The sequence below is a fragment of the Colobus angolensis genome, unplaced genomic scaffold (assembly GCF_000951035.1).
Source record: "Colobus angolensis palliatus isolate OR3802 unplaced genomic scaffold, Cang.pa_1.0 Scaffold157, whole genome shotgun sequence".
NCBI classification, from domain to species: domain Eukaryota; kingdom Metazoa; phylum Chordata; class Mammalia; order Primates; family Cercopithecidae; genus Colobus; species Colobus angolensis.
The window spans coordinates 776,138-790,360 of record NW_012114677.1 but is presented as its reverse complement, the minus strand read 5'-3'; the positions used below and the strand labels follow the sequence as shown (position 1 = coordinate 790,360).

Below are 14,223 nucleotides of genomic sequence, written 5' to 3'. Positions count from 1 at the left end.
GGCCTCCCAGAAAAGAGGCTGTGGTAGGGCAACGAGGGCCACGGCCCAAAGGCCACATAGTGTGGTGCCACTGGGCCAGGCTCTCTGCTTGGAGGCCGAGGGCAGGGCGCAAAGCATGGTGACAGTGACAATCACAGAAAGAGCCGGAGCCAGCAGGGTGAGATATAAAAATCTGTATTTATATTACAATAACATAAGGACACAGCATGGCCCACACGGTGGACAGGTGGGCGGGGGCCCCTTTCCCCTCTAGCGCACACCTCCCTCACCGGCACCAGGCCCTCGTGTGGCCCCTGACTCTGGCACGGAACCTGCCCTAGTGCCCAACATGGACCTGGGGCCACACCGCTGACCCAGGGTCAGGGTCCTCTGGGCAGGCAGTGAGGAGAGGGGTCCCAGGTTCCCTGACAGAGGGAGGCAGGGCACGGGAGAGCCTGCCTTGCCCAGCAGACGGCATGGGCTGGGGCAGACAGCAGAGTGGGGCCCCCAGGGCCACAGACCAGTCAGTACAGGGCTCCACCACCCGGGGAACACAGGCCCAAGCACGGCGCCACTAAGATGGGGTCTGCAGAGGCAAAGCCTTGCTGCAGCCTTTTCCCCTCTGCGAGGATGGTGGGGTCTGCTATGCGGTTTGCAGGGGTTATCCTGGTATGCGGGAGCTGCCTTCCAGTAAGTCTGGGGAACCCAAGCCTGCGTCTGGGTGCTCAGTGGCCGAGAGCACCGGTGTGGGCTGGGAGGGCACACGCAGAGGCTCAGGAGCCCCCGGCGCTGTTCTGCTCCTGTCTGCTCTCTATAGACACGGTGATGGCCTCTTGGTCCCTGCAGCCTCCAGTGATGGCAGCCTGGGCCCCTGGCAGGGAGCAGTGGGAGGTTTGAGCATATGGTGACTCCTAACACTAGCCCCCACCCAGTGGGCCACCCTTCACCCACCTGCTGGTGGCAGGGAGGGGCAGCTGAACAGCACCCCGGGTGGCTATGAGACTGCCTCCCAGTCCACGTGGGAACCACGGCCTCAAGAGCCACAGGCTGAGCTGCTGGGAGGGTCGGCTGAGGGGCCACCACTGGTCCCTGGGTGGATTCTGCTGGTCAGAGATGAGAGCAGAAGCCCCCTGGCTGCCCCAGGCACTGGAGGGTGGGGCAGGGAGCTGGTGCTTCAAGAATTGAGGGCAGGGACACGACCACCTCAGGACCCTGGAGTGCTGGCTGGGGAAGCAAGGTTTTACACATGGCCCGCCTTGCTCAGAGGTGCCGCAGTGTTTGAAATGAAGCCTCGGGGGGAACAGAATCAGGCAGGCAGGGGAAGCTCCTTTCTGGGTGCCCCTGGCCCCCAGTGGGGCCAGAAGAAGATGCAGACAGGCCTCCTCACAACCACCCACAACGCGTTCGGATGCCCCTCAGCTCCAGGCACCACACCCCCTATGGCCTGCAGGGCAGGTTCTGTACCAGAGTTGTTTCCAGGGACCCCTTTCCACCACAAAGGGCCCCCCACCCTGGGGCATCTATGCCTATGACTGGAAATAGACACAAATTTTCCCCATGATATGGAAATTGGCTAGAGATGCACCAGAGGCACGGCAGGCACTGCTGTGGGCCAGCCCCAAGGACAGAGAACGTCAGGAAGGAAAGGCGGCTGCAAGCCTCCTGGTGCCAGGCCTGCACCACCCAGTGAGCAGTCTTCATTGGCTGCCAGTGTCTGAAACCTGGAGCCCTCACTTAGGCCAGGAAGCAGGGGGCTCGAGTCAGGTGACAGGTGAGAATCCACCTCTCTAGTGAGCAAGTAGGCCCCTGCCAGCTGCTGGGGAGGGCAACACTAGGCCCCCCCGTGCCACCCACAGGGGCCTGGCTGCATCGCCCCCAGGAAGCCCTGGCTGCTGGGAGGGGCTGCCCACAGGAGATGAGAGGACAGCACTAGCTGGGCAGGCCTGGGGCACCCTGAGCCACGAGGGACATGCTGGTGGGAAGGGCAAGGCCAGACACAAGACACAAGGCACACTTTGACGACATGACAGAGGGACAGGTCCCTGAGACGCTGGGTGGCTCCCACCCCTCAGCAAACAAGGACACAACAATGGCTAGGAAAATAGAGTACAAAAATCTGGTACAGGAAACAGAGGCGGCACACACGGACGTCCCTTGGCCGAGAGTCTTTAGGCTTTCTTTCTTTAAAAAATGGTTGTTTTGTTTTTTTTTGGGAAAGCCTCTCTGCCAGCTGAGGCTGCCGCAGCAGAGCTCATGAAGAGCCCTTTCCTAAGGTGGCTCCCGGAGCCCTAACTGGGCTGCTGGGCAGTGCAGCATTTTACTTTTTTGCTTTTTGTTTAAAAAAGGGAGATGAATAAGCCCCCGAGGACCCAGTGGCTGCAACTTTTACCAGCCTCCAGCTCACCCCAGCCCTAGCCAGGAAGAGATGCCCCTCTCCTATGCAGACAGGCAGGCAGGATGGGTGGGCGTGGGTGAGCGGGAGCTGGAGGGGGAACCAGGCACAGCCCAGGGGCTGATGTTTGCCAGGTGACCCCTGAAGGCCATCATCCCCAGAACAGGTGACCTCGGGGTGCCCAGGTGTGTCTGCGTGTGTGAGCATGTACATGAGTGCGTGTACCTAGGTGCGTGCGTGTGTGCATCTGACAGTCCTACCAGAGCAGACACTGCCCAGTTCGTGTGGGCTGGGCTGGCCTGGCCTGCCCCGAGAGCCCAGCCCTAGGTTCTGACAACTGCGATGTGGGAAGGACCTTGACCACCCACCTGCCCCAGGTGCTCACCCAGGTCCCGCCCTTCACAGATCCCTTGTCCACGCCAGGAGCCTATGTGGACTGACAGGTAGGTGGACAGACGGACGGATGGACAGACAGCCTTGCCTTCCTTCCTTCCTTCCTCGGTCCACTCCTTTCTCCTGGGATCCAGGGTTGGGGTCTGAGCTCCCTGTGGTGGTCATTAAGCCCCTCACACGGCACCTGCCGAGGTTTGCAGCAATGATATTTAATACTTCTGGAATGATTAGGAATCTGAGAACAGACCGTGGGCGACTACGCTGACCAAGGCTCCGGACGTGGAAGCTGGGCCCTGCCTCCTGGCAGGGGACTCTGCCCCGCTGAGAGGGGCAGGCAGCTCGGCAGGCCCTGACCAGCAAGCGGGCAGTGCCAGGCAGCCCAGGCGGCAGCTGGAGTTTCCAGAATGGCACAGCAGTGGGCCTGTGGAGAGGCTGGCATCAACTGAAGGAGAACTGGAGGGCTGACACGCGTGGCTGGCGGGCAGGCAGGCCAGGGAGCAGAGGGCACGGACCTACGAGAGGGCGGGGCGGCCCAGCCGCCGGCAGTGGGGCCCGAAGCCACTGTCGCCGCCGCTGCCACTCTGCAGGCTGTAGTGGTCGTCCGCGTCACTGCTGCTGCCAACACTGTCCAGCTCACCAGGGCCAAATTCCATGCCCTCTATGTCCACTTCTGGGGAGAACAGAGCGGGGATGGGGTCAGGCCACTCTAAGGGTGCCAGCCCATTTCTCCCTTTTCTGGAAGCAGAAGCTCTGGGCAGAGGAGCAGAAGTGCAGACGGCGCTGTCTGGGCCCTGGGGCAGCAGACACCAGGAGGGCTCTGGCTAAGGACCCAGCCTCAGAAGCACCAGTCCTCAGCGGGCCATGCGGCCTCTGCATCCCACCCTCCCTGTCCAGTCCCTTCTGCGCTTACACGGTGACAAACACACACCCCAGTGCAGCAGGGAGCTGGGAGGGTTCTCCCCAACCCCAGCACCAGGCGCCTTCTCTCCACCCAGGGAGCGGCGCCACTGAGTGCCCGGAGGCCCAGGTGAGGCTGCCCCACGCCCCACCTTGCTCTGAGTCGTCCGTGGACACGGCGGAGCCTGTGCTATCTGTGCGCACGCGCTCCACGCTCTGCACCGACAGCTGCTCCAGGCGCCGCTTCAGGAAGCGATGCTCCTGCTGCAGCTGCTCCTTGATGCTCAGTGCCCGGCGGTCCTGCTCCTCCAGTTTCTGCGGGCAAGGGGGGCTGTGAGCCCACAGCGGGAAGGGGACTCCCCACTTCCCCCTGGCCAGGAACCGGGGCACCCAGGCCTGGGCCGGGGAGGTTCCCTCTCCTTGACAAGACCTAGCCAGGCTATGGGCCACAGGGTGCCCAGTCTCTACCGGCCCCACAGCCTGAGGTGGATCCCTCTCTGTCCCAGCCAGGCGGTCACAGTCAGATGCCACCTCCCAGCCCTATGGTTTCCATCTATGGCCCAGCTCTAATACCTGCAGCCACCAGGCAGCCTTGGTCAAGCTGAGCCATGTGTGGCCATGACACCCTGGGTCAACGCTACCCGATCTTTGGCTGGCACCTTCTCCAGGACAGTCCTGCTTCCAGCGGGTCTCCTCACACACTCCCAGCCCTGCCTGCCCCTGCAGGGCTGTGGCTTGTGCCATGCCTATTTCTGCAACACCTGCACCCTGCCCTCTCTAAACCTTCCTGTGGGCCCCACTGAGACGCTGCTTGCTCTGTGAGGGCTCCCAGGGCTCTGGTTGTGCCCCTCTCAAAGCTCCTGCCACCCCAGCCTGGAGGTGGCCATGCCTATGCAGGCAGAGGCCCTCAGAGCAGATGGAGACTTGCCCTGGTTGGCCCAAATGTCACAAGGCCCCCAAACCAACAGAGCTGTCAAAAGTCCTTTGGGGGCTGCCCCAGGGAATGTCTCCCTCAGCCCAGACCTGCTGCCAGCCCCCACTGCCCCAACCTCCACCCTGGCACCCCCACCAGGCTGCCTACTTTTATTCTGCCTTCTGATGGCACCCAGGAAACCCTGCCCCTCCTGGCCTCTTCTCTCCTTCCTGGCCCACTCTCTCCTTCTAGCAGCTGCCTCTTCACAGCCCAGGGCCCCAGAGAGCTATCTGTCCCCCGAACTCCTCCTCTCCACCCCAGCCTATGCCGCACTGCGGCTTCTTATGCCATCAGCACCCAACAAACGCAGCACAAGCCACGGAACTACCTCGACCCTTTGGCAGCTTCTGTTGCTGCTCCTCCACCCTGGCAAAAACCACTAGGCCCCCGACACACACCCGCCAGATGGCTCCCCACCCACCTTCAGGCCCTCTGATCCAAGGGCTGCCCAGGGTCCCCTGTGAGCACACCCCCCGGGCATGCAGGGACACCGAGGCAGCCGGACAGGGCAGGGTGGAGTGCAAGGCCCACTCACCTTGATATGCACCTTGGCCCGCTTCAGGAGGCTCAGCGTGGTGTGGCGGGTGCTGTCGGGGCCCAGGGGCACCAGTTGCTTGAGCTGCTCCAGGTACAGCCTGAGTTTGGCTCGTCTGAAAGAGCCAGAGACAGAACCATCAGGCTGGGGTGGCAAAGCCCATGGGGTGAGAGGTCTGGGGGAGGGCAGGAGGCAGTTTGCAGGGCCCTGCACAGACCCATCCTCACCATCCACTGCTGCAGATGTGCTGAGGGTCCCTCTCTGAGGATCCCCTCCTGGCCTGGCTGGGAACTCCCCCCACCCCAGGAGCAGCCCAACACCCACAGCTCCCAGACACCCGGCAGAAACGCCCAGCTCACCATGGCCTGCAGAGTCTCAGTGCGTCACCACCAGGCACTGCCCAGGAGCCCCAGCTCGCCCCCCTGCCATCCCCCATCCCCCATCCCCCATCCCTGCCCTGGAGTCCTCATGCAGGGCAGGGTGGGGTAAGGCGACGGGTGCTGTTCAGGCTGCACCCAGAGATCTAGAGAGACCCAGACAAGATTTATGTCTCTCCACCTCACCGTGCACAATGTGCTCTCTGTCACTTTTGTGACCATGGAAACATGATCAGCCTAAGGGAGGGCCAGGGACCAGGCCCTTCCAACCCAAGTTTCATATCCCCTTGCAAACCGCCTCATTCCAGAGTCTGTCCCTGTATCCACAGATGAATCCACTTTTCACAGAACTGGAGCCGTGACACCCAGTGGTGCTTGCTTGCTTGTTCACACTCAAGGGCACTTGCTCACACGCTACCATACTCCAGGACACATTCATCGGGCACCTCGGGAGAGGGGCCCCGGCTTCATCCTAGGCCTGCCCCTGCGGAAACACCGCCTTCCCGGCTGGCCTGCTTGTCTGCGGGGGAGGATGGTGGAGCTCACGGGGTGCAGGGAGTCCAGCTCACCCAGAGGCCTGGGACCCTGGCCACGCCCACATGCACCTGCCTAGCAGTGCATGGCACCAGGAGGTTTTGTCACTGCCATGTTCAACCACAGACTCACCCATCCCGTGCAGGTCACAAAGTCTGCTTCCAAATATAGGACACCTGGCTTTGGGTAAATCCTTACGAGCGGAATGACCAAGTCAAGGGGTAGGAATACTTGTTGAATCTTTTGAAAACCTGCCGCCCAACTGCCCTGCCTCAGCTGATGCCTACACACGTGACTTTCCCCACATGGCGCCAACACTGAGCACCCCAGCCCTGGCATGTCTGCTCCTGCCGTTCCCAAGCCCAGCAAATCTTGTCCCCCTGGGAGTAACGTGGGCAGGGACAGCCATTTCCTTTGGACAGAGGAGGAGACTGAAGAAGGAGGGGGCTGCTGGGTGCAGCGGTTAACAGCTGCACCAGTCGGGAGGTCTGCCTGGAGGTGACCTGAATGGGGCCAAGATCCTCAGCATCTCCCACGCTGCCTCCCGTGCACAGGTGCAGGGAAAGGGGTCCCAGGCTGCCACTACATGACTACCCCAGTTTCTGGAAACTCAGCCTCCCCACCTCCAACAGGAGCGAGCGCCCTGCCAACCCCCAACCCAGGAACTGTGCAGGCAAGAGGCCAAAGGGTGCTCTCTCTGCTAAAGGAGGGGCCCTTTCCCAAGGCACGTTGCCAACGTACTGCAGCCAGCACTGGGACTAGGTCTGCAGGTGGGGGTGTTACCAAGGGCCTCCTTCCCTGGTCCACTCTAGCAAATGGCTTTCCAGCCCACCACATAATTACATCAGCACTACATGACCTCTGCAGAACAATTTAAAAATGCAAATCAACTTTAAAAGGAAAACAAATTAAAAGTACCCCCAAATTCCACCACCCCAAAACAACCTCATTATCATTTTAGTGTGTTACATGTGCACATCATGAATGTTAAGTGAAAAAATTAGAATACGGAACCACACAGGTGACAAGTGACCCAATTTTGTTTAAAAAATAAAAGAGCAGACGCACACAAGAGACGACAGAACAAAACGAGGCACAGGGAGCGTGCGTCTCCAGGCGATGTGCCTGGCAATTTTATTTCTTTAGCTTTGTACTTTTCTGTATTTTTCAGGTTTTCTATGCTAAAAAACACACACACACACACACACACATTGCTGTAACAACCAGAGAAAGACACGTTTGCACAAGAAAGAAAAACACAGCTAACAGACAAATAACAAGTAGAAAAATCTTTGCAATACATATAAAAGACAAATGGTTAGTATTCGTGGTATTTTAAGCTCATACACATCAAAAATTAAAAGCAGAATGCCTCGACATCACAACAGGCGGAGGACACAAACAGACTGCAGGACACGAGGGCCAACCTAACCTAACGCCCGGCTCCATCTCACCAGAGCCAGGAAACGCACACGCAAACAAGGAGGTACGACTGGCACCCTCCGAGGGGCTGACGTGAGAAGGGATGGCTCCTGCGCCAGCCAACTCGAGGGATCGTTGATGGTTTGCTGGTGGGAGAGCAAAAGGGGACACAGGTCTGAAGGGCCATCGGCACAGTTATCACTGACCGCCAACCAGCATCTCTACTTTTAGGGCCTTGGTCCTACAAAACTATCCCTTCGGATCCACAAAGGTCTGTGCCCACCAAGGCACATGGCAGGACGGTCCGGAAGTCCCTGTGTTAACCAGAGGGTCATCACTAAGAACGCTGGTGGCACAGCCAAGTGTCCTGTGCAGTCATCGGGGATGAGCAGGTGGAGGAGTGTGCCCTGACGCAGGTGGACGGGACTTACGTACGTGGTGTCAGGTGAAAGATCAAGTGAGGAAATGGAGAACAAGGTCCCCTCCTTATCCAAGTCTCATCGGCAATGTTAGTGCCCGCGGGGAGCAGAGGAGGATGTGGCTCAGCCTCCGAGTGCCTGGGATGCAGTCTCTGGGGTGGGGTGCAGGGGAGGTCCGTGAACAGACCGCTTTAGAAATCACGGAACACCTTTCTCGAGAGACAAACAGAAGCCATCTGACCACACACACGCACTGTCCAAGCCAGTAACAGGCCCACCTGGCCCAGGAGGGCAGGCGCCAGGGCTGGAGGCCACAGAAATTCCTGCCCTGAGCAGTGGCAGTGGCCTGGAGCCAACTCTACCAGTGGCTGGTTGTGGGACCCCAGGAAGACCCCCACCCACCCCTCTGAGCCAGGAAGCCCCTTGGCCCAGCGCTGCACTGGGCTCCCACTGAGCCCTCCCCTCCTGAAGCCGCTGCAGTGCCCTGGGCCCCCTGTCAGCACCCCACGGCTGTCCCTGGGCATCCAAAGGGCTTTTAAAACCCCCACTTCCTGAAGGAACCCTGTGTGGATTCAGGAGGCAGAACCCGCCTGCAGGACTAGCGCGCTGGGCTGGTCTCAACAGCAGTCCCACCTCTGACGCAGCACTTTCCAGCTCCCCCCAAAAACCCCAAACCCAGAGGGGGACCCAGGGCACCGAGAGAGCATGGCTCCACGCCAGCGTCCCAGCCAACCAGAGAACCTGGCTGCGGCCGACGGGGAGCTAGGGGCGGCCCAGGAGCAAACGTGCCTCCCACTCCCTCTGTCTGCCTGCATTTTCTAGATGTTGCCAACAGAACTTCCCGAGGTACGTGAAGGCCGTGTGAGGCTGCATCAGCACATGAGGCTGGGCTGCACGGGGCTCCTGGGGACCTCCCAAAACCCTGACATGCTTGGGGGAATGTGGGGCAGGGACTCAGCTGAGGACTCTGGACTGGCCTTTGGGATGGGCTCTGCCATCCAGGGGCTGTCAAGGGCCAGGACAGAAGGCTGGGACCTTCCCCCAAAACACACTAAGACCATAGCCTGGAGTAGGGCCAGTGAGGTCAGCAGCCAAGAAGGTGAGGCCTCCACAGTCCCCAGGACCCTGGGGTCGGCAACGATGCCCCGGCCTCAGACCTGCTGAAGCTGCCTCTCTACAAAGGGAGGAGGAGAAGGGCTGGGCGGGCTTGGCTCAGAGCACCCACAAGGGGAAGTCCCATAGGCTCTGCCCAGTCCCCAGTAAGGGGACACCTCCGGGCAAAGCAATGTCCAGGGCCTGCCTCCCGGGGATGGCTGGGTGGCCCAGCCAGGGGCTTCCTTCCTTCCTCAAGACAGCACGCAGCCCTTCCTGCAGCCAAGAGCAGCTGGCATCAGGTAGGCTGTGATCCAGGGCCCCAGGCCAGTGAGTGCCTGGGGCTGTCCACATGTGCCTCTTGGCCAGCCAGAGACAGAAACCCCCTGCACTGGGGAGGGGGAGTCCACAGAGACACCCTGGCCGCCCACCCATCCCTCCTCTGTGTCTCAAGAAGGCTCCATGAGGCCCTGGCTAAATGCAGCCTCTGCAAAGAGAGAGCAGAGGGAAAAGCCAGGTCAAACGGCAGCTACAGGGGTCCCCTGTCCTCCCCAATGGCTGCCCCATCCTTGCCACCCATCCTCCCCCAATGTCACTGCCCCTCAGTCTGTCCCCACTGGGAAGCTGTCCTCCCAGGGACTGCCTCCAGGAAGCCTTCCCTGAACACCCCCAAGTGCCTGCCCCGGCTCCTGGGTCTTGGTCAAGGCTAGGCTGGTCTCCTTAGGCCTGGGAACAACTCCAGGCCTCCCTGGTTCTCTTGGGTCCTCTACCTGCCCCCACCTCTGTGGCCTCTAGGGAACCCCCCAAACACACATGACCTGTCCAGGAAGTGCAGTTCCTCAGAGAACACTGCGTTCTGTCCCTGCCCAGCTGCCCGCCCCAGCCAGCAGCCCGAATCCCAGGGGAACGGAAGTTGGCGCTGCTGTGGGGGTAGACATGGGGGGGAGGCGGAGACCTGGCCGAGCACCAAATTTTTCTAGAGGGGACGGGGGGAGGGGGGGCTCAGCCAGCACGCAGACCTGCCTCACCAGGAAGGGAAGAAAGAGCTGACCCATTTCACAGATGGGATCACAAGTCAGGAGGGAGCGATGGCCCAGCATCCTTCAGGGGAACCTTCCTCGTCCTAGCATGGCGGCTCCTGCCTCTAGGGCTGCCTCTGCACTCACCCAGGGCTCCCACTGCCAGCCCCTAGGCCCCTGAGCTCACCTGCACCTCATCCCCAGCAGCAGAGCTGGGCCTGCAGCCCTAGCCGCCTCCGGCTGTCACCAGGGGGAACGAACACCCCGCAGCTTTACTCGAGGGCTCGCCTGAATCCTGCCCTGGGCCGGAGCTTCCCACACGGCCAGGGACTGGCTGCTCTCCATCTGCCCCTCGGACGAGCCTGTAGCACGGCTCCTTGGAAGGCAGACCCCAGAATGCACAGGGCAGAGAGCCGAACCCTCCTGACTGGAGACCACTGTTGTGAAAGCTAAGGGCCCTGACTGTCACATAGCATAAGGGGCCCTGCTCCAGGTCTCTGACTCCCACTTGGATGAGCTCCGGAAAGCAGGGCCTGGGCCCCCCGCCATCTCCTGCCTCTAGCACAGAGTGCCTGAAACAGACCTCAGCCTCCTCCTCCAAGCTTGACCCTTCCCAAGACAAGGACACACTCTAGCAGCACACTTGGCCATGCCCGGGACAAGGGCGGGCTCAGCGCACCACATACCCTCAGTAGAAGGGTGGGCCAGGTGCTGGGCTCACGTTGGGGGCTGGGGGGATCACTTACCTGTGCTTTTCTAGCTCGTTGTGTGAAGACCTGTTTAGGGAGACAGAAAGACAGAGCTCACTCTGCTGCGTGACCACCAGGGCACAGAGAACAGCGCCCTCCTCAGGGGCCAGGACCTGCAGACAGTGGCTGGCTGTGTCTGGATTCCAGAATGGACCAGAACAGTGAGGGCTGGGACAGCTGCCCACCCAGGGTTGGGGGAACCACGTGCTGAGGGTGGACACTGGTTGTCAGCTTTGGGTACTGCATGCTGGGGGAGCCCCAGCTCACGCCCGGGAGTTCTCCATGGGTCAGGGACTTGGTTTGGTGAGAAGCAGCAACAGGGGCCGGGTCTGCTCACAGGGACGCCCAGAGATGCAGGCAGGTCCAGGGCGCTCAGCGCCACGAGCCCACCTAGCAAGGCCTGTGGGGAATCTGGCTGGCAGGAGGACCCAGGCCTCCTTCCAGAGGGGTGGGGGAGGCCCAGGGAGCAGCAGCAGGTCCTGGCGCTGACCCCTACTAACTACTTGCCTTCCCTGCTCCCCAATCCCTGAGGCCAGCTGTGTCCTTGGAGCCAAAGCAGCCTAGTACCTGGGACAAACAGCAGGTGGAGATGGAGCCGAGACCTGGCCCTCAGGACACGGGTGGTCCTGTCCTGACACCACCACTCTGTTGGGCTCACACACCTGCGTGACCACAGCCCACCTTACCAATGGGGACCACACAGCAGTGTCAGCCAGGTCAGCCCATGAGGGGGCTTCTGAGATGTGGATGCTTCCCAGGCCGGTGGGCGGAGGGGGACACTGACGCCAGCCCTTCCACTTCCCTCGGGGACTGTGCGCTAGCAGGATGGGCCGCCCTGGAGGCCCGGGCTCAGCCTCTCTGGGGACAGTGGCCCCACCTGCTGCTCACCTGTCTTGCCCATTCAGACATGGGCACACAACTCCGAGCACCACAGCACGTGCCACAGCATCTGCCCTGGAGGACAACGAGGCAGGGGGACCTCGCTCCCAGCTCCAGGCCACATTCCCAGTCCAGGCAGGACCCCACAGGCCAGCCAGGGCTCCCGGGCCTCCCAGGATGCTGCTGCACAGGTGGGCAGAGAGCTCAGACCACTTCGGGGCACCTCCAGACCCAGCCCTGAGGCCTCTCCCTGCCCTCAGGTCCTGGCTCCTTCCTGAAGTTCCTGTTGACCACTGCCTGCTTCAGGAACTTGGGATCTGGCGTCTCCTGTCCCATCCACTCAGGCCAAGGGCCTGCCCCTCCCACCTGCTGCACCAACAGGCTCTGGGCCCCCCTGTGTAGCCTCAGCAGAGCCTCCAGACCCAGGTCTCAGGATCCTGGAGAGCCTGATGGTCACATGGGCTGGACAAGGAGCCTCAAGAATCACTGCCAGGGCCAGCCAGGGCCGGCCAGAGCGAGCAGAGGCCACAGCCATATGCTCCTCACTGGCCTCACAGAGATGGGCCCCTGCACCAGCCCTTCTGCTTCCCCAGAACAGGCAGGCCACAGGAATGAGCTGTGCTCTCTGTCCTCAGCCCAAACCGCAGCCTGGCCACATGGGTCTGTAGTCTGCTGGCTCAGAAGGGAGGTCAGGGTCAGCAGGTGCCCTTCAATGTAAAAGCCTACCTGCCTAGCCCTTGAAGGGTGGCGTGGGACTGGACCCCACCCTGGAGGCAGGGAGCACTCCTCCAGCAGCCAGGGCCCCTCCTGCAGCTCCTCCTGGAGCCAGAGACCCTTGGGGCCCATCGAGGGGGATGTTCGCCACATGGGTCCCGGGAGCACTCTATCCCTCAGGAGAGATGGGACTCATCCCCGCTGAGGCTGGGCCAAGTGCATTCCCAGCACTCCTGTGACCCCAGGAGACAAGCATACTTCCCATAGAATAGACCCCCCTGCAGGTTGGCCCCAGTCCCCTGCCGCCTCCCTCAACCCTGACACTGTCCTCTGGCCCCACTCCCTACCTGTTGCCCCAGCCCCACTGTGCCATGTCCCCTCCCTCACCTTGGCAGAGCATGGAAGCCTCACAGGTGGAGACAAGTCAGGGGCTCAGAGACCCTCTCACCCCCTGCTCTGCCCGGCTACTTGTCTGGGCTGGCTGAGGAAAGCCTCCAGGGCAGTGCTGCCCATCAAGGGAGGAGCCAAGCTGCCAGCCCTGGGCTGCCTGAAGCCCCAGGGGAGCTGGGCTCGGCCCAGAGGAGCCAGGGGGAGATGCACCAGAGTTAGGGAGCCCTATGCCTCCCTCAACAGTGCCCCCATGGTCTCTGTCCCAGCAGAACGTGGACAGCTAAGACCCCAAGTCAGAACAGCTGTCATCAGAGGTGGGTGAGTGGTGGACAAGTAACTAAACCTCTCCTTGCCTCAGTTTCCTTGGCCATAAATAGAGATAAAAATCACATCGCCTCTCTGAGCCTGGGGTGAAGATGAACCGGCTGCGTGTGTAAAACACTCAGCATAGAGGCAGTGTTCGGGCAGCCTTGGCCAGGATGCTGGTTGTCTGCTCTGGGTACTCCACGCTGGGGGAGCCCCAGCTCGCGACCCGGAGTTCTCCACCGGTCAGGGACTCGGTCTGGTGAGAAGCAGCAGCAGGGGCCGGCCTGGCTCACTGAGGAGGCCTGTGGCAATGGTCCCCTCATCACACTCCTGTCCTCCCCCAAACTGTCCCCAATAAGGGACCAGGGGCAGATCCCAGCCAGGGCAGCAGGGGACTCACTAATTCCTCGCCTGGCTCAGGACACCACAGAGATGGGTCCCTGCGCCAGCCTTTCTGTTTCCCGAGAACAGGCAGGCCACAGGAATGAGCCATGCCTTGGGGCTCTGAAGCCCTCCACAAACGCAGCTCCCAGCCTGCTCACACAGAAGGGCTGGGCCAAGGTGGGCCCAGACAGGGCCAGGTGTGCCGTGGTCCTCACAGCAGCGAGGAAGACGGAAATCCCTGGGGAGCCCCGGCCCAGGATCCCCATTTCCCACGCGGGGCACCTGTACGCACCCCAGCTTCAGGCGTTCTGCTGCCTGAACACGAGGCCAAGGTATGGAGGGCGCAGCTGGCACCAGGAGTAATGACTTCATGGGGCCCCTGACGTGCAGCCTGCCCCTCCTCCCGCCCCCTTAAAAGGCCTCCGTCTTAAAGACGACGACCCCCACACTGGTGGCTGGAGTTTCGCTGTGTCAGGAGGCCGGGCAGGAGCGGTGGGCACCCTGGGAGGAGTGGTGGCCCAGGACAGCGCCTCCAATCGCCTTCTCTGTTCAGGCTCCTAGGAGTTGGGGGAGGTCGCCGAGCAGCACAGTTCGGCTCTGAGTCAGTCGAAAGGAGGCCGCCCACCCACCCGCGGAAAAAAGGGGTTAGGGCCGGCAGCCCCTGGGGACCCTGGCTGAAGCTGTTTCCCCAGACCGACCGGGCACCAGCCAGCGCCCGCTGACAACTTTTCTACCGCCTGGAAAAGTCCAGAACAATTCGGGGGCGGGG

At 61.4% G+C, this 14,223-nt stretch overlaps 2 protein-coding genes across 2 annotated transcripts; both read right to left on the bottom strand.

Moving 5' to 3' along the window:
• Positions 1 to 158: 158 nt before the first annotated feature.
• On the bottom strand, positions 159 to 1,849 carry LOC105508051. The gene is made up of 3 exons (XM_011936822.1): positions 1,834 to 1,849; positions 931 to 1,393; positions 159 to 850 (listed from the first exon to the last, which is right to left on the bottom strand). The coding sequence occupies exons 1-3, from the start codon at positions 1,847 to 1,849 to the stop codon at positions 250 to 252; spliced, it is 1,080 nt and encodes a 359-aa protein (XP_011792212.1). The 3' UTR covers positions 159 to 249.
• On the bottom strand, positions 159 to 12,195 carry MXD4 (MAX dimerization protein 4). Its single transcript, XM_011936821.1, has 5 exons — positions 12,027 to 12,195; positions 10,779 to 10,917; positions 5,170 to 5,284; positions 3,814 to 3,976; positions 159 to 3,434 (listed from the first exon to the last, which is right to left on the bottom strand). The coding sequence occupies exons 1-5, from the start codon at positions 12,193 to 12,195 to the stop codon at positions 3,277 to 3,279; spliced, it is 744 nt and encodes a 247-aa protein (XP_011792211.1). The 3' UTR covers positions 159 to 3,276.
• Positions 12,196 to 14,223: the final 2,028 nt, after the last annotated feature.